Source organism: Herpailurus yagouaroundi, unplaced genomic scaffold (assembly GCF_014898765.1).
Source record: "Herpailurus yagouaroundi ecotype Mexico unplaced genomic scaffold, PumYag 28, whole genome shotgun sequence".
NCBI lineage: Eukaryota > Metazoa > Chordata > Mammalia > Carnivora > Felidae > Herpailurus > Herpailurus yagouaroundi.
Genome location: NW_024412376.1, coordinates 97,295,189 through 97,315,382, shown reverse-complemented (window position 1 = coordinate 97,315,382; position 20,194 = coordinate 97,295,189). Strand labels below are relative to the sequence as shown.

General features: G+C 35.1%; 1 protein-coding gene across 8 annotated transcripts in view; it reads right to left on the bottom strand.

The window, feature by feature from the left end:
* The window catches only part of MAPK10 (mitogen-activated protein kinase 10), a 306,598-nt gene that overhangs the window by 74,066 nt on the left and 212,338 nt on the right, over positions 1–20,194 (bottom strand). For 7 of the 8 annotated variants that reach the window (XM_040479165.1, XM_040479114.1, XM_040479103.1 and 4 more), the window contains 5 exons: positions 15,775–15,904; positions 11,415–11,473; positions 10,245–10,383; positions 9,389–9,554; positions 6,839–6,910 (listed from right to left, as the gene is read on the bottom strand). In XM_040479165.1, coding sequence (XP_040335099.1) covers positions 6,839–6,910; positions 9,389–9,554; positions 10,245–10,383; positions 11,415–11,473; positions 15,775–15,904 — 566 coding nt within the window. The remainder of the gene's footprint in view (positions 1–6,838; positions 6,911–9,388; positions 9,555–10,244; positions 10,384–11,414; positions 11,474–15,774; positions 15,905–20,194) is intronic. The other variant, XM_040479140.1, reaches the window with a different exon arrangement.

Genomic DNA, 20,194 nt, shown 5'->3' with positions numbered 1-20,194 from the left:
TAGAATTCTCAGTGCTTTCATGAATCTGATTTATTACATTTCCTCTCCCATCATCAGTATTCCCATAGGCAGAAAGCAGATTCATTTGCAACTGTGACATTCAGAAACTGAGTCACTTTCCCTAGAAGGGATGTTAAGTAAGTTTTGGTTTTACTAAATTATGGTGAGAAAATCTAAGTGAGAAAATCTCAAGTGTCATTGTATCATTTGTCAGGCATTAGATTATGCTAAATTATCTCTTTTCTATTCTAGCCAAGAGACAAAAATGATATAACATAAGCCCTGGCAGCTTAAATCTAAATAAAGAAAGCATTATATTGCTATTTCCACATTCTGTCCAATGGCTTGGGTTGTAATCTACAATGAAATATTTTTTGAACTATGTGAATTTCTATCCAGAAACCTGGTAAAGGTCTTCCACCTAGGAGATTTTGTGGCTCTGGTAACACAATTGTGAGACCACATTGCTTTTCTCCCTAACCTATTTCTTCACTTAGCATAGGATTCAGAAAATGTGCTTTGATAAATTTTCTTGTAAAGCATACCTCAAAATATAATAGCAAGAAGATTTAATATAATTTTCTAATATCACAGCACCATTTCTTTGAAAAATTTGTTTCAAAAGTTATACATTTATATATGTAACAAGTGCACATTGTTTTAAACTTCAGTGAAAAGATGGAATTATAAAAACTAAAGAAACATACATATTTTGCACATGTGAATCTGAATGAGAAAAATAACATTTATAGAACGCTAAATATTCAGAAATCAAAACAAGATTTTTTCTTTGAGTCTACCCATTCAATTTGCTTTTCTTGTTTTATAACTTCTATGTCATAATATAATTAATAATTAACCATTATTTGAAACATTTTGTATTCCTGGTTGGCTTTTTTTACAAAACAGAAAAAAAAGCCATTGAAACTTATCATAAAGGAGAAGACTTTAGCTTTATATTAAATCATAAACCAAGCTATAGGCTAAAAGACATAAGATATTTCCCATAAAAAGATTGAATAATTTTTTACTGTACCAAAATATTTTAAATGTCATCTTTCAAAATCCATGTAATTCTGTAGTGTATACAAATAATTCAAAGATATCCTAATTTTGAAAAAAAATGTCTTTTTCTTTAAGTTTTTCATGTTCTAATCAACAAATAGTAAATGCAGGCTCCAAATGTCTCACATGCTCACCAATGTAAGTATCCTCACTTCATTCTGTACATCAAGTTACAAAAGTATTTTAGTAAGTAGCAAACTTTTTCTTTCTTTTCATTGTTGTCAAAATTTCACAGATAATTTTGGTTTCTCATCATTTGAGAGAAATTTTATTCTGGGTAGCCTCTTAGTTATTTTCATTTTTAATAGTTTATCTAATTCAATTTGAAGGTTATTTGGGCTGGAGTGTCTCCAAACTAATTAACTTTATAACATAAAAACTGTACTTCTTGGAGCCCCCGGGTGGCTCAGTTGCTTAAGTGTCTGACTTCAGCTCAGGTCAGGATCTCATGGTTCATGAGTTTGGGTCCTGCATCAGGCTCTGTGCTGTCAGCGCTGAGCCAGCTTCAGATCCTCCATCCCCCCTCCTCTGCCCCTCCTCCACTTGTGCTGGAGCGCGCTCTCTCTCTCTCTCTCTCAAAAATAAAAATATTTTTTAAAATTGTGTTTCTTATCTTTGAAGGTATTTAGAAGTATGTGTCTGTTTGTAAACATCTAATGTTTTTATCACCACAGCAATCCTGTAAGACAGGGAAAGGAAGTATTTTACAAAGTAAATTAAAGTTTAGGGGGTGTCACATGACCAAAGTGAACAGAACTAGATGCCAGTTCTTGGAGCCCTATTCCAGTACGTACTTGACATTCATTTGACTGCAGAAGGCAGAAAGAATGTCCCACACACTGCTCATGGACTCTGTCCTGAGGATCAACAGGGCCCAGGGCAATTTGAATAGAATTTCACAGTAATGACTAAGGAATGTGTTTTATTATTTGTGTAGTTCTTCCCCTTCAATATTTCACAGAACTCTATGTACAGAACTCTGTAGGGGGGTAGGGGGAAAATAACATGCTTTTAAACCTGTCTATATGCATTTCCGGGAGACAGGGAGCTTCTGGGGGACCGAGCAGTCCTAGTCCCAGCTCCTAGTGGAGCTTTATGAATGCTGGCTCTCAGCAGCCCCTCTCCAAGACATGAAGGAGTGGAGGCCCAGCTCCTCAATTTCTTGCCTTCTATTCCACTCTGGAAGTCTGTCCTCACTTGCTGCCCCCTTGCAATATATCTCTCTGAACTCCTTTTATGACCTTCATGCCTTATCCTGCCCTCTAGTGGACTCTGGCCTAGTCTCAACTTCCTGGGTGAGAGATTTTCCCCCTGTAACTATGTCCTCCTTCCATCTTTACAGACCACCTCAAGCTCCAGCTCTGACTCTAGTGATTCCTGTCTTACTCAGATTTTTCTCAAAGTAATAACAATAAAATAGTTGTATAATAATAATCAAATAGTAGTAAAACTAATGGTGAGAATAGATTCTTTCAAACAAGTATGTACAGAGAAATAAAGGTGAAACGTCTTATTTTTTCTCATGTTCATGATTATCTGCCATTTGCTTATGGGTATGAAAAAATGGCTGAAGTCTTACATTGCAACTTTACTTAAACCATAAGCCATATCTTGTTTGAGATAATACTGTACCATCTCAATATTAGGTAAAAGATTATAGTAATGTATTAGTTGCAAAAGTTTATTAGAAAGTAAGCATGGTTATTTCAAAGAGGTAAGAAGGATTAAGAATCTCTATCTGCATTAGATGAGTATCATCCACAACCTCTAATTTTTATTCACTTTACTTTGATTATTCCTAATTTTCATGTTCACATTTAGAAAAGATATGACATTCATTAAGTTTGAGGATGTTTTCTTTATTTATTCAAATACACTTTTGGCAAATCATTTATCTGTTCCTTAATAACTTGGCTCCTTGGCAAGTCTATATGTACATCCTTTTCATTCTAATTGGAATTTCTCATGTCTTCATAGGGAAAAGCAAAGGGGTCTATTTTAGCAATCAGATCTGGCATCATTTGGAGATAATATACTTGAGGTCTAGCAATTTCAAATGAGTACAGTGTGCCTATCTTTAATATCATGTAGGTCCAGGAAACTCTGGCCAAGAACTCTAGATGAAGGACTTCACAGGCCTTGCTCAAAGAAGGTGTGGCCATTTGAAGAAGAATGGAAGAAAAAAGGTAAAAAGAATATATCTAAGAGAAGTAGGCTTAAGGAAAGAATTTGTAGTATATGAAAATTCTACCAGTATTATGAGACTTCAGTAATCAAAAACACCGCATGCCCTGCTTGGGGTTTGGGGTGGGTGAGAGAATCAGTGGCTAAATATCCCTTAAAAAAATTATGAGAAAAATCAACCTTACTACTATTGTTAAAAGAGACAAAATCTGAATGAAATGTAAAGTCATTGACAACCTCTTTTATGATTGTTGGACTCTTAAAGAAAATAATGGACCTCATATATTTACTGCTAACTCAAAATTTATCATGGGCCTAAGAATTTTTAGTAATACTATATATTATGTCAATAAATATGCTATGAAATAAGTTTTAATCATAACACTGTAATAAAAATTGAGTATATAATAGTATGTGTTTGTATAATTAAACTATTAATACATTAAAAACAAATATTTTATAAATGGTCCTTTGGATATTAAAAATAGCAAATTAACAGAAAAGGAAATATGTATGTATGTATGTAATGTATTTGTTTTGCCAATACTTAATTAAGAAACTACCCTGTGATATAACCTGGATCATAACAATAGCCAAGAAATGTACACAGTGCTTCTCAAAATGCAAACACAGTTTTAATTTAGGCATATAGCTAAAACTTCAGTCATCAATGATAATTTCATAAGATTTCCCAGTTTGTCAAGGTGTTTTACTATTTTTGTCATAGGTTCAGATAAAGAAAAGGAACGTTAAAAAGTTCTGTGGAGAGAGGGGAATAATGATTATGATTATAGAATATTACCATATAATTTTTCAGCCTCAGAGAAATTTAATAAAAATTACTCTGAATAATTATAAGGGAAAGTCAAAGGAACTTATGATTGCTTTGTTTTTAAGTCTCTGAAAAATCTTAGAAGTAGTCAATTAGCCTATACTAAGCTTTGATATTACTTCCAGTAAGTGCTGGAATCTTTCAATATGCTAAAATATTGGTAAGATTCTTCTCTCCATAATTACTCCATCAACCCCCAAATGTGTATCTAATCACCATGGTTAGTGAAGTTAATTCAATGCTCTGATCTCTCAATTGTTGGTGGGAAACTCTAATCATAAAATTATAATAACTTCATGTAAAGATTAATGAAACAATTCCACTCAAAAATACAGAGTACATGTAATCCACTGTTTAATAGAGATACTACAGTTTAGTTTAATTTTTAAATGTCTTCATGACTTCAGACATTAAATTATAATTTTAATTATAGGTAAAATGAACTAAGGATTTAAATACAAATGGAAACATTTCTAGAAAGATGGCAGTTCTTCTAACACGTTTTATCTGTAAATTATTTACTCATATTTAAGTAAAATTTAACTTAGCAAGATGATTTCCACTATAAATGTCTTCATGTAACTTTTCCATTGACTTTTAGGTCTGTATGCAGGCTCATTATCACACAGGGCAGTAGGCTATCAAAGACCATTATTTTATATGATCATCACTGAGATAAAGGAATACAAAATGCAAATCCTTATAATGTAAATTTTTATGTTGGAATTTATTCAATTTCTAGGATCACTTTTATCAAGGATATATATTTTATGTATTGATTTTAGCACAAATTACTGTCAGTTCCAAATATTTTCCTGAAACAAACAATAATAAAGGGAAAAAAAGATCTCCAAGAAAATAATTATTGGAAGAATACAGAATTATCAATATGGTGCTATTATCTTTGTTTGCTTCTTTTTCTGAAGGATATCTTGGGTTAAAAAATGTTTTGACTTTTTCTAATTGTATTGGCTTTTAAATTTAATACTGGTAAAAGAGGAGAAAAGCAATCCTGATAAATGCCTGAAGAGCTATATTAGATCTCAGAGCACCAAGCCACATGGAAATCAAGTGACCTATAACAACAATGTCATGTGGAAATGAGATATTTTGTGACTTATCTTCCACTAACTAGGGCATTATAAAGATGTCGCTGTGCAACTTCACTTTGAGTGTTGTGAAGTTCCCCTTTTTTTGTCTGAAATATACTCCAAAGACGAAAACACATACACATACACACAATCCTACTTTTATATGAAATCAGTACATTTAAATATGAATGTGAATTATAATATTGTTCTCATCAACTACATTGGATATATAATTTATCCTCAAAATATAAATAATTTAAAATAAAATGAAAGTAAAATGAATTATCATTTTAATAATCAATATAAAAATTATTGAGATGTTTCACATGCTTTCTTTTTATATCCTCAAAATCTAGTATGCATTTTGTGTATAAAATATATCTCAAATCAGACTCATCATAATTTAAATACTGAATAGCCACGTGTGGCTGCCTATTGGACAGTATAGTCCTAGAAGATGTCATTACTCTTGCCTTATTATTGGAATTTAGAGAATATCTTACTAATATCCAGCAGAATAAATAAATATCTACATAATGAGTGTCCATAGTGGTATAAACTTCTCACGGAGTCAACTAAATAACAGTCATAATCTCACATAATAAAAGAGTTCCTTAATACAGCTTTCTTGTTAACCAAATATAATATTTAATAGTTATGGACCACATGTTTATTGCCAATTTCTAAAACAATTTCATATATAATAATATACTGAACTCAATATTGCATTATCACTGTTAAAACTGGAAATTGTTGTTGTATTTAGATTTGCCCTATTGTGTGTTAGCAGGGTATTTCTATATGCATAAAAATATATTCTCTATTAATATGTAAACTTTATTATGTATATATTACAAACACTAATATGTGACTTTGTTAGAGAGTAAACTTTGGGTCATTTTAGAAATATATCAGCTCATTTAATAATTCTAAATCATACATATTTCTCCAAGAAATTTCTATTGTAATCTAGCCCAGAACTCAAGGGTAGAACTTGAATAAACACTGCTTTTTAAAATTCTAAATTTCACTGGAAAAGCGATTATCTGTGTCTCAGTCATATCTCCAAGTCAAGTAAGAGAAGCTTATATTAAACCCAGCTGATCTCTGGCAATTTGAATAAGAATTATGGTTTTTAAACGTGGAAGTTCATGTTTTAAGGGGGATATGCTATATTGACCTATTTAAGACTGGATATAGGGTCAAGAGTAATTCAATTCAATGAAACTATAGACAGAAGCTTAGGATATCAACAAGGAGAGAAATTATTATGCCTAAATGTTGAAGAAGCATACAATGATTTTAGGAAAAAGATGGAAAATACTTGCAAAGAGTGACTTCTTTTGCTAGTTACAAAGATATTTTAATAATTTGGGATTTGGTGACCTCTACTATTTATGAAAAAATAGCATTGCTATTTTGAGTTACAAACAAGAAAATAATTTAAAGGAAAAAAAAGCCCATTGAAATTTAATTAAAACAAATCATTGCAGTAGGTAATCTTCAGTACTGGTCAGATTATATAAATCATCACTTTTTTTTAAATCACAAATACACCACTTACCCAACTTTTTGCTTCTATCTTTACTCTCCTGGTAAAATCATTATGTGTTTAAAGGGAGAGAGAACAAAACAGGTAAAGCTGCAGCAAAAGGTACAAGGATACAGTCCCTTCCTGGAAAGAGGATTTTGTGGCGAACCATTTCTCCCATAATGCATCCCACAGACCATATATCCACTAGAACAGGAGAGAGGGAAGTGAAGAAAAGGGAGGAAAGTAAAGTTAACTAAGATCATTGATCTCTGAAGGAGGAGGAAAAAGAACAGTTTCATTAGAAGGTACAATTTTTGTCTCCCCCCAAAAGTTGCCCCAAAATTAAAACCAGCACTGTAATATTACATTAACAATGTTTAGCATGAGAACTCAAATTAATTTTTAAAAATTACTTTATGGGTACCTTAGATTGCCTCTGTAGTGCCATAAAAGGGTAATATGGAAAAACAGCAGATAAACCAAAAGTGTCTCCATGGTGGGTGGCGGCTAAAAGCCACCAAGAGGTTTTTTATTATTTGCAGGATATAGAGAAAATAATCTTAAGCAACCTACAGGAGTGGCTGTTTCCATTTTCTATTACACTCAGTTACATGGAATAGGGCAACCAAAAACCGCTTTTCTGTTCCCTTTGTTTTGTTTGTTTGTTTGTTTGATTGGTTGGTTGGTTCAAAATAAGGTACATGCAAGGACATCCAAGAAACTACAAAATGGCAGGAACCGTGGTTTGTAGGCAGAAGTATTGGAATCCCTGGTATTCAGGACTTAGTTTTTCCTTCAGAGGTTATCCTTGTAATAAACATCAGTTTTAGTTTCTATTTGACGTATTTCAAAAATAAAGATATGATCAATTAGCACATATATAAAGGAGTCATCTGGAAGTAAAGTGAAAAAAAGTATTAAAGGTGTTTAAAAATTGTTTTATTTATTTGTTTGTTTTCTTTATTTCTCAGTTGTCCTAGTTGTTAACAAAATATGCTTCACCTCTTACCAATCTTTACCCTCTTCCAACTTGCTTTTTAGTAAGGATCAAGGGAACTTTGGGGCAAAGACATTAGGCTGAAATGCTCCTTGGGGAAGGAAGGCAGGGTTAGGTGCACAGGATAGCCAGGCATGCCTGATGTAGGAACAAGCGGGTGTTTCTGCATGATAACCTTCCTCTCATATGCAAGAGGGCAGCACAAGGGTGTTAGCTACATCTTCACAAATCTAGAGAAATGAAAAAGCTAAGGACGTGACTAGCAACCTTTTCTAGTGAGAGAAGGAAAATGGATGAAATTACATGCCATTTGTTCTGCAAAGATCTGGAACACCATCAATAGGCAAATGCAGCCCCTAACGCCAGACCTGAGTAGATCCTTGATTTCTTGAATTTTTTAATTAATTCCCCTTTGACGTTTTATAAGTAACCTGTGAAAAAGGTCTACAAATGTCTTCTTTTCTGAAGAAGTTAGATGTGGTTAGATTATTCCTTGGGAAGAGGACTAGATTTGCCTCTTCCGAGTCAAAAAGTAACAATTCTGCCATTGCTCACCAAAGTAAACCTGACCTTCCTAAGAGCTGACTTTTCCCTTTCTTCTGCACAAGTGCACAAAAGTATTGGCTCTCTTCTAATGTGGAAATACACAAAGAAATTTGTTTAAACTGGTGACCAGGGAATTTTCATAAAGGTACCCTGTAGCACCTGCACATAAAAATATATAGATAATTATTTTTGTAAAACTTGTAAAAATAGACTGCTAGGAATTAAATAGAATAAAACATAAAATAAGCATGAAATGTACATTTAGGATATATATATATATATATATATATATATATATATATATATACAATCTTAATTTAAAAAAATTTTAATTCCTAAATATATTGGATATATATTTTTAATATGCTACATTACTTATTAGAGATATTCTTTTCAAAATAATATACTGCAATGCATTCTAATAGGTATTTTATAAATCCTTTAATAAAATCAAATTGCAATACATTTTGAGGATTCTACTTTTTCTTTTGAAGTGTTCATGAATACTAGAAGTAACATAAAATTTAATATTTTCTCTCTCTATGATTCAGAAATTGGAATTACTAGGTAATTGGTATCCTAAATATTACTTACAGAGCAGTTTAAAGCATTAAAGAGACTCTTACCTAACTTGAACAATTTGGATTATTCTAAATTGATTATCCAATGAGCATTTGTAAAGATTCTTGCTCCAAGGCTCTTTTTGTCTTCTCCTAGGAGTAGAGCCATCAAGCTAAAATAAGCCATAAAGCCAAATGGCTAACTGTAACAGACAGATTTCTTCCTGTTTTCATACTCAAAACTCTGAGTTGAGCTGCAACCCAAACAGCATTTTTTCTCAATATTTATTTACAGCACGTGTGCTAATCCATATCTGCTTTCAGATGCCATCCACAATTCTTTTTAGCCATAACATTTTAGTGTTCTTGCAGCAAAGCTTACTTTTCAGAAACATCCTTCACATTTTTAATGAATGATTCTTCCTAGTAGTGTTTTTAAGCACCTCTTAATATGAGAGCTGGCAACCCTATTAAAAATAGACATTCATATGCATGAAAAAGAACACTGCCCTTGGCCATCTAAAACATATGCACATTTTCTTCACGGTTTCTGTGACTGCTATGCAGAAGCCTCCTTACCGTTCTCCTTGTAGCCCATTCCCAGAATAACCTCAGGGGCTCTATAATAACGGGTAACCACATAAGGAGTCATCATGAAACTTGTGCCTGCCGTTCTGGCGAGTCCAAAGTCGAGGATTTTCAATGTACAATCAGACTTGACTACAATGTTACTTGGTTTTAAATCCTGACAATAGGAAAAAGAGAAGAAATTAAAAGCCAGAAGCAAACGGAACATGTGATCTCTATCTACTCAATCAATATGGCAGTCTTGCAGTAGTATTGATAGGGCCCCCCTTGCCTACAGACCGCAATATAAAGCAAATGATTAGCTTTTTATATATATTTTTAAGTATCTTCAAAAACTTATTAAACCCAGAAGAGAAGGGTACTATCAATTTTACAGTTTAGGCTCATCTTGGGAAGAGCTCTTAGAATAAATAACATATCATTTATTGTCATCTGTTAGATTTTTCCTTATGGCAACATAAACCTTTCAGCTTCTTTTTCGTTTCTTGGCCTGACAGAAGAGTGAATCAAGGCAGCTGTCTTTATACTGCCAGCAACAAACTGTGGAAATGAATGGTCTTATTTCAGCTGCACATATGACCTCTGCCAATCAAGGGCCTAGAAAACATGAGGCTTCTCAGAAGCCAACTCTCAATGAGCCGAAACAAAATGCTAAATGAAATCAACTGAAGTATAGCTACAATTTTCTTCTGTACGTTAGTGGACTTTGTGCTAATTCTATAGTCAAAGAAATGAGGAAGTACATTATATTCAACCTACCCCCCGCTACATAAAGAAAATAATCTACAGTTGCTCTCTCTCTTCTCCAAAGGCACTTTAATTATAATTCTGGAGTATGTATTCTTACCCTGTGAATAATTCCAGCAGAGTGGAGGTGTTTGATGCCACACAACATTTGGTATAGCAGGTAAGACATTCGCTCATGGTCTAATTCCATCTGAATCACCTGACACAAGTTGGCATCCATCAGTTCCATTACTAAGTAACTGGGAAGTAAATCCACAAGGTTAGTCCCAAATCACAAGATCCATGAAGTCAATCAAATAGGTCAGAATCCTCTCCCAAATCTGTAAGTCTTCCAAACTTCTCAGCTCTACCTTTGATTGAATTGAGAACATGAAAACTTTCCAAGTATTCCATCTATGTTAGCCATGGTAACTCTACCACGAGGTCACCAGCAGAAGCAGCATTTATTAGTGTGTGGTTCCTACCCATATATTTTCTACCTTCATCTTGTCCTCACGTTTCCCTGAATTCACTGAACTGTTTCTTGAGTATTATGATTGGAGCTTTAAAAAAAAAAGTCAGGGGTCATCTGGGTGGCTTAGTTGGTTAAGTACCCAAATCTTGATTTCAGCTCAGGTCATGATCTCACGGTTTGTGAGATCGAGCCCCGCATTGGGCTCTGCACTGGGCAGGGAGCCAGCGTAGGATTCTCCCTCTCCCTCTTCCTCTGTCCCTCCCCTGTTCATGCATGCATGTGCACACACACTCTCACTCCCTCAAAAAAAAAAAAAAAATAGCATCTCCTATTAAATGCAATGTATCTGTGCCAAACAAGACAATGTGTTAACATTTACTTCCTCTCCTCTGCTAGATAGGTTATTTTTGCACAAAATCAAAGGCACCACAAAAAATAGAAATAAAGATTTAAAAATTATTTTTATCATATCCCTTTTCTTGATATTTCTCAAAGTGAATAGACTCATTCCAGAAAGTTCACAGAATCAATCAATAATAAAAAATACATAATAAATAATAAATCTTCTCTGATTGAACCAAGAACATAGAACAACAAAGCACAAGTGCCAAAAGGCCAAAAAGAAGCAGAAGTGTCCTTCCAGGAAGGAACACCAGAAACAGAACCTTCTGTTCTATCACTGGATCCCTTTCATTTGCTGTCAGCTCTTATTGCCCTTTAATCTCTACAAGAGATTTCATCCACTGATGTATGTCAATTTCCCTTGAGTTCTATAAGTGCTATGCTCATCCTTCCTTCATGAGTTTTGTTACTTACACATCCTGGAACTCCTCCAGTGTTTTCTGGGGTGTGAAGACATTTAATAAACTAATAATCTGGAAAAGAAATAGTAGAAGGGACAGAGGAAAGAGAGAAAGAAAAAGGGAAAGATTGAATTATTTAAAAAGCATACTGAAAACAAGTATTTAATCCAACTCAAAGTCACACACTAGTGCTATGGTAGCAATAGAAAAGTTGGGAAAAAACTTCTAGAACTGTTTCACAGAACATAGAAAAATGTACTCAGAAAGGTCATACATATGATATCTGCCTTTGGGTTAAATACAATTAAAATGCTCAAATTCTTAGGCAGAAGGAAGAATCAGAGAAAATATATAATTGTGTAAATGCTTTAGAGTGTGATTCTCCTTGGTAGAATATAGAGTTGTAATGTAATTAAGCAAAAATGGAAGGAAGCCATGTAAGAAAAAGATGAGCAGCAGCAAAACACCCAACAAGATGTAGCAAGGTCATGGTTTTCCTCCAAATGAACAAGACGGTGCTCTAATTTAAGATTTTTTGTGTGTTACTACTTTAGTTTCTTTTGCTTCTATTTCACACACAAATACTATTTAAACTAATGCTATACTGATATGTTTGGGGATATGTATAATATCCTGGATGATATCAATAATGAATTTAGTGGAAAATGTATTTTAAAAGTTACTGCGATTCTGTCTCTTAAATTTTTTGTTGCCTGCTTTGGTTATTTTATATATTAGGTAGCAAAGAAGTTTACCTTCTAGCATAAGTAAATATTCTCTACTAATGTCAGTGGGACATAAAAATAAAAAATAGGGATAACGATCTTCTCACAGGATAGATGCAACCATTTCACAAAACTGGATAAGTACAAGATTAAGATTTAAACATCTTTAAACTACAAATTAATAAATTTTAGTAAATTTTGTAAGTGGTATAGAAACATATGAAATAATGAAAACAAAACAAAATGATTATAAACATCTGAGAAATGTGATCAAGTCCACAGAATGCTTTGGGTCACATGTAGTTTTCATTTGTTGAGGAATTATTGACAAAAAATTCACAGTACAATGCATATTTTCATACACACACACACACACACAAATGTATATATTACATATTAAGAAAACTATGATCATCTCTTCTAAAGGAACCTTAGGTTCTTTAGGTTATGGAATATGCATATAGAAATAAAATTATTTCAAAATATCTTTGAAACTTGTGATGAAAGTGTCTTATTCTGTATGCTGATAGTGTGTGCTGAAACAATGTGTGATATATCTGTCATTGTATGTACATCAAACATATACAGTGGGTTTGTTTTTCTAGTATTTTATCAGTCTTGCAAAGTAATTCATCTTGATATTTGGTCAAACAAAAACATCAGAGATTGTGCACAGGGCACACACACACACAACACACACAAACAACCCTTAAATATGGAAAAATGCTAACCCATATCACCTGGTAAATAATCTAGGTATTTGAAAATTAATTTAGAAAATAGCATTACAATTTTGAGCAAATCAAGATTATTTTAAAAGGTTAATTCCCCACTATGAATTCTTATTTTCACTGGGGCACCTGAGTCACTCAGTCAGTTAAACATCTGACTGTTGGTTTCAGCTCAGGTCATGACCTTGCAGTTCATGAAATGGAGCTCTGTGTTGGGCTCTGTGCTGACAGTGCAGAGCCTATTGGGATTCTCTCTCACTCCTCTCTCAGCTCCTCCCCCACTGGTGCTCGCTCTCTCTCCTTTTTTCTCCCAAAATAAATATATGAAAACTTTTTTGAAAAATTCTTATTTTCCCTTTTACTATGCCCTTGCTTCATCACCTTCATTTTCTTTGATTTCTCTCTGTTCTTTCTTTGCTCCCTTGTAAATTCTAATTCTTAACAATAACCAATTAAAAATTGTCCCTTTAGAAACATATTATCACAGGTATTTTCATTTTAGTTCAACAGTTTCACGCAAGAATCTCATTCAGTTCCTTTATTCCGACATATTAAAATGCAGATACGAATTAATGTTTGTTATGGCTCCACAATCACATTAGCCATCATTTCCTAGAATTAGGTATTCATTCTCTAAATGGATTCTCTTCTCTATTATTAAAGATTTAGTTGGGATTCTTCACTGTTTTACTTTACTTTCCACAGCATTTACAGAGTTCTGCATTCTGACTGCTTTTACTTAAGATTACAAGCACTCGTGTGGAGGGGCGCCTGGGTGGCTCAGTCGGTTAAGTGTCCAACTCTTGGTTTCGGCTCAGGTCATGATCTCATGGTTCATGAGTTTGAGCCCCATGTTAGGCTCCGCACTGTCAGTGCAAAGCCTGCTTGGGATTCTCTGTCTTCCTCTTTCTGCCCCTTCCCTGCTCATGCCCTCTCTCACTCTCTATAAAATAAACATTTAAAAAAAAGTACTAATGTGGAATTTACATTTGGTCATAAGTGAACTTCCTTTCACAAGTGAACAAGTTCCAGATATTTATTTCCATAGACATATACACATGCACATGGAAATACACACATAAAAGGGGGATAGCAGGTAGAAAACCATTTACAGATAATCCTTTCAATTGGGAACTTCTTTTTAGATATCATAAACATGAACTTCTACATTTCAGTCAAGAACAGGGAGGATGATTCCCTCAAATGCACCAAGTAAGTGGAAATTTCTCCGCAATGTGTTTATTGCATTATAGGAGCTGAAAGGAAGATGAGGGAAATATAAGTATATGAAAACACTATCAAAATCTCCCATACCGCTGCTTCATTGATTATATCTATCCATTTTCCATTGCCCATGGTATCTCTCATCCTCTCTGCTATGATAAAAATAGATTGCATTGGCCATGTTGTTAGTCTTGTTCCTGCCTTCATTTAACATACTGAAAGAACAAATTGGTTTAGTAGAATGACTTTTCTTATGAATCATCCTTTCCATCATTTATAGTTACCTTCTAAAAGTCTTGTGTTTCTTGCATGGCAAAATTAGAGATGGGTACGTACTTCATAAATTTGCCTTTTTAGTGAGATCTTTCCTGCTCAATCTATTTTAAAAAGTAAGTCCACCCACCAGCACTGACCAGAATAATTTTCCTTTTGCTTTGTTTTACTTACTAGTGCTTATCACCATCTGACATTCTATACATTTACCTATTTTTTAGACCATCTTTTTCTCTCATCAGTACAACATGAGCTCCACATGGTCAGGGATTAGTTTCTGTTATCTCTACTGATGTAATCTTAGCATCTAGGTTTATACATGGGGCACATTTTATTTAACAAACATGTCAAATGACTGAACTACAAGTCATTGGAGTAGAATAATAGAAGAAAAGAGAAACACTGTCATCAGAGAAACAATCCACATATTTGTATTTCAAACATCTTGCAACTAAACTCTTATACATTTGCTTCTTCTTAGTGCCAGTGATAGATGGTTGGCCTTATGACAAATCCACTTGTTTATAAAACTGCACTGATAATTTCATATATTCTGTGTGATTTTCATACTTAAGAAAAACTATGCAGACTTATAGCTATTTTTATAGTTTTATTATAATTTGTAATTATTTTCATTATACATTTATATGTAATAAATTATATGCACTGTACTTATTTATTTATATATTTATTTATATAATAAATTATTTATTAATAATAGTCATTATTAAAATAATGAATTATCTCCCCTGTATCCTTACTAAAAGTAATGGGAGCATAGAAAGAATTCTAGAGGCCTTTATCTGCAAATGAAGAAGCTTATATACTCTGAAGTGAAGAATGTGATATAATGGTATACACCCTACTGAGTTCCCATGAGAAATGCTCTTGATAATCCTGTTCTGAAGTGCTTTGCAGATACGTTCCTGTGCATTTGCCCAACTCTACAAAAAAACAAGATGCTGAAGCACAGTGGGTACAGTAAACATTTGAAGGCCACTGACAGACTATAGTCAAAAAAAAAAGAGATAAAAATCTTCACCTGTTAATAATAAAGAAATATAGTATATTGTTCTATAGGATATTTTAGGGTTTTGTATTTGTTTGTTTTTTATTGTTTTCGGAAAAGTATGGAGCTCTCTGGTTAATTTGGAGCAAGATACCCAAATATGGTTAATTTCATAGCAGGAAAATATCTATCAAATTCATCCTCTCACACCATATGGTTTTTAGATGGTTTTTAAGCAGAAAGTTATCATGAGGACAATGAAATAAAATGTAGCATATGGACTGGATAAACAATCTTAACAGGCAGACATTACAAAGTAAAGAAAGCCTTTCCTGCTCAAGTTGGCACACAGATTTTCTTTCTCCGATCTCACAATCTCCCACTGCCAGAGGTTTAAAAATAACAACTCACGTTTTTATGGTTCACACACTTCATGAGGACTAGCTCCCGGTAAGCTCTCTTGGCATGCGTTTGGTTCTGAAAGGGTCTGCTGAGCTTCTTAATGGCCACATTTCTGTCAAGAACGGCATCATACGCAGCACTGCAGAAACCCAAGAGCAATCCAGAATTAGGAACAAAGAAGCCCATAAAATTCCTGTCTACGGATATGGGTAAAGGATACGGATAAAGAAAATACTATCCTGGAATCCCACTCAGATATCTTCTCTTCAGGTCACATGCCAATCAGGCTGTAAATAAAGACCTAGGAGTGGGGTGCTTGGGTGGCTCAGTTGGTTGAGTGTCCGACTTCAGATCAGGTCATGATCTTGAGGTTCAGGAGTTTGAGCCCACCGTCGGGCTCTGTGCCGACAGCCCAGAGCCTGCTTTGATTTTGTGCCTCCCTCTCTTTCTGTCCCTTCCCCGCTCACGCTGTCTCTCTCCCTCAGAAATATAAATAAACATAAAAAATTTTTTTAATAAAAAAAGTAAAGATCTAGAAGTGACTAGTATCAAACCATTCTACTTACTAAGAAAAGAAAAAAAGGACAGAATCTTGCCCACTCCCCACAGAAAGAAACCCAGCATAAAATTGCCTCCTTGATTGGGAGACAAAACAAAAGTGCTCCACTCTCCCACCAGCCATGTGAATGTGGCAAGTCATTTCATCTCTCTTGGCTTGAATTTCTCATCTAATAACATGTGATATTTAGGTTTTCTCTAGCTATAAAACTCCACTGTTATTTGGTTATTTTTTTTTTAATTTTTTTTTCAACGTTTATTTATTTTTGGGACAGAGAGAGACAGAGCATGAACGGGGGAGGGGCAGAGAGAGAGGGAGACACAGAATCGGAAACAGGCTCCAGGCTCTGAGCCATCAGCCCAGAGCCTGACGCGGGGCTCAAACTCACGGACCGCGAGATCGTGACCTGGCTGAAGTCGGACGCTTAACCGACTGCGCCACCCAGGCGCCCCTGTTATTTGGTTATTTTAAGAGAACATTATTCTTTCCAGTTCTTTAAGGTATGACATTCATTGCCATGAATGCACAGGTTGGTTGGTGCTCAAGTGTACCCATTAACAATAACAAAGCTGAAAATAAGGAATCCAGTATGAGGGTTTTTAGAGCATAAATAACTGCATTTCAATATGAAGACAGAAATGGATGCTACTAGCATTTGAAGCTTTCAAACTATTTGAGAATGAAAATCTACTATGCTTTGAAGGCAATCAATTTTTAGTGCTTTTTCTCTCATAGTAAAGAATATATGGGTCCGGAGATCAAATAAGGAAGTGAATATCTTCTTGGTATTTACCTAATGACTCACTCACAAAATGGTTTTTTGTTTGTTTGTTCATTTTTGTTTTACCCCCATCCCTGCAGCTTCAGATTGTGCTGGATTTTGTCTTAGTTGCCAGAAAGGAATGCAGCAATCAGTGTCCCCTACCATTGATCTGTTGAATTGGAAGTGGTATTAACCATTCAGTATTCATGCCACTAAACTAAAAGATAAAGAAAGGGGGTGGAGTGCCTGGGTGTCTCAGCTGGTTAAGCATCTGACTTTCGCTCAGGTCATGATTTCACAGTTTGTGGGTTCAAGGCCTGCATTGGGCTCTCTGCCGTCAGCACAGAGGCCGCTTCAGATCCTCTGTCCCCCTCTCTCTCTCTGACCCTCCCAAAAAAACATAAAGAAAGGGGTTAGTATTGTAAGATAATGATAGATTAGTGGGATAAGTTTCGACAAGATCTTAGAAGTCATCTGGTCCCTGACTCCATTTAATTATTCCATTTAATACTATTCTTCTCCAAAATGTCTCCATCAAAAGTTTGAACAGTCTCAGGGCATCTGGGTGGTTAAGTTGATTAAGCATCCGACTTCAGCTCAGGTCATGATCTCACAGTGCATGGGTTCGTGCCCCGCATCAGGCTCTGTGCTGACAGCTCAGAGCCTGGGTCCTGCTTCGGATTCTGTGTCTCCCCTCTCTCTCTCTGCCCCTCCCCTGCTCACACTCTGTCTCTCTCACTCTCTCAAAAATAAACATTAAAAAGATTTTTTTTTTAAGTTTGAGCAATCTCTGCTTGAGCATCTCCAGAAACATGGACCCCTTTAATATCAAGGCAGCTTTGAGAGTTGGAAATGTCACCATTCTAATAAGCATAGTTTTATCTCTGTGGTTCATATTGAGCACTCTCAGCTCTGAATGCTGGGGTAACTCTCAAAATAAAATACAGTATTCTCTTTTCTATTATGGTAGGTCCATAATATTTGAAATCCATTAAAGGACTGGGCATGATCTTTGACCTATAGCTATAAGTTTTTCTTTTTTTTCCCCTAAGTTTTTTCTTTCTCAAGTTAACTATCACCAGTGTCCTACCACCATTTGTCAGAATGTCATTTCAGGTCCTATCACCATCTGGCCAGTTTCCTCTGAATATACTCCAGTGTGTTGATATCTGAAAATGTGGATCCTGAACTAAATAAACATTGCTAATCCAGGCATGGAGTGTCAGCGAAGATTACGGTAGGGCTATCAATTCCTTCATTCATTTACTAGCTCATTCATTCTGTTGACACAGTTAATAGAACTAAGTCTCCCTTGGCTTCTTTGATAACTATGTCACACACTATTGACTCACAGTGAGCATGTTAATTAAAAATGTTGTCTTTTTAAAAACCTGTGCTGCTTTCACCTCTTCATGTTAGCACTGATACTTCTGTTCTTGTGTTTGTTCTCATTAGCCTACCGAGAGCAGCACAGGTAAAGGAAAGAGTCAAATGGGCCTACATCTTCTAAGCAGTACACAAGAACAAAAGTGAATTCAGAGGAAGAAAACTTGTTTTCTGAAGTTAAGAAATTGTATCAGCAGGAAACTGATCAAAACAATCACCTTAAAGAGAAAGAATACATTTTAGTCCAAAACAACTTAGCTGGAGTCATTAAATTATCTTAAAAAAGAACAGCAATCAGTCATGCATTCCTAGAAAGAAAAATCAGGAGGCAAATTCTGGCATTGTCTGGTCAAATAGGAAAGTATCTTTCCAGGTAGTTCCAGGCATCCAATCAGCCAGGCAGACATTTACAACTGCATTGATTGTCAGAGACTATGGACAGTTAGCATTCAGATCAGCATCACTTTATACTGATTCTATCTTCTTGCGGTCAACATTCTGCTCATCATGCTCTCCTTTGGATCTTTGCATACAGAATATTGCCTATATTTGGTCAGCTTGACTGGCCAATGCAGTTTTACTATTGCATTTCTCATAGTTTAGTACATCGGCCTCTGGTTTTTTATATAAGCCTTTAGTGAAGGCTGGCCAGTGTGAGTCTGAGTCCCTGAGATACTGACCAGATCCTGCAGGACAGTGGGCCAGCCTCCAACTTCACGGGGAATGGCTGAGAAAATGCCATCCTCTGGGGCTCTTGGCAGGTTCTGGCCAGTTTCTGCTGGAAATGTTGTGGTTTTCTCCCTCCCTGTGGTACCTCTTCCTTGAAGTTATTTTAGGTATGAATCTCAGCACTGTTGCTTACTGGATGTGGAGCTATGGGCAAGCCACTTACACTTTCCAGCATTAGTTTCCTCACATTTGAAATGGAGATAACAACCTGACAAGATAATTATAATGAGTAAATGAGATAATAATGCAGCTATAGTGCCTCACCTAGAGTAAGCACTAAATAAATAATGACTATCACCATTTTTAAAATCGTTCTTGTTGGAGTCATTGTGTAAGTCAGGGCAGGATAAAATATTAATTCCTATGGCATGTGCTACAACCTGACATGTATCTACTAATCATCAGTTTTTAATCTTTCTACTAATTACACATCCATTCACCTATACCACTATCTTGGCCACATTTCATAAGTTTGTCTGGTGATAAAAAAGTTAAGGGCAAAAGCCTTCTTAAAATCTAGATACATTATGGCCATGTAGTTCTATTACTTTCCATTTTAATAGGTTATTCAGTATGATTTGCTTTGAACGAATCCTTTATTCCCAGGGATTGCTACATCCTTTCTTAATAGCTCACAGGGTGTCTTTTGTAACCAATACTAAGACTAATGTCAAGCTCAGCAGATGTCTCATAATCTCTTTCTTTCCATTAAAGAAATTGGAGTGCTTGCCTGTTTACAGTTATATTGAATACTGTGCTTTGGGCTCACTGAATTTCCATTCGCCACCTTGCATCAGGTCTTCTTGTACAGAAGGGACTTGGAAGTTAAATGTACAATTCCCAGATACTCTCCAGTTAGTGGTCTGGACTCCAGTAAGGTCCTGCCACACAGATACAGCTAGGAGAGATTTGTGAGGCGAAAGGGAGGGTGGTCATCCTCTAACATTTCTGGGTTGGCAAGCAAGGCCTCATGGAGATATGAAATTTTCTTC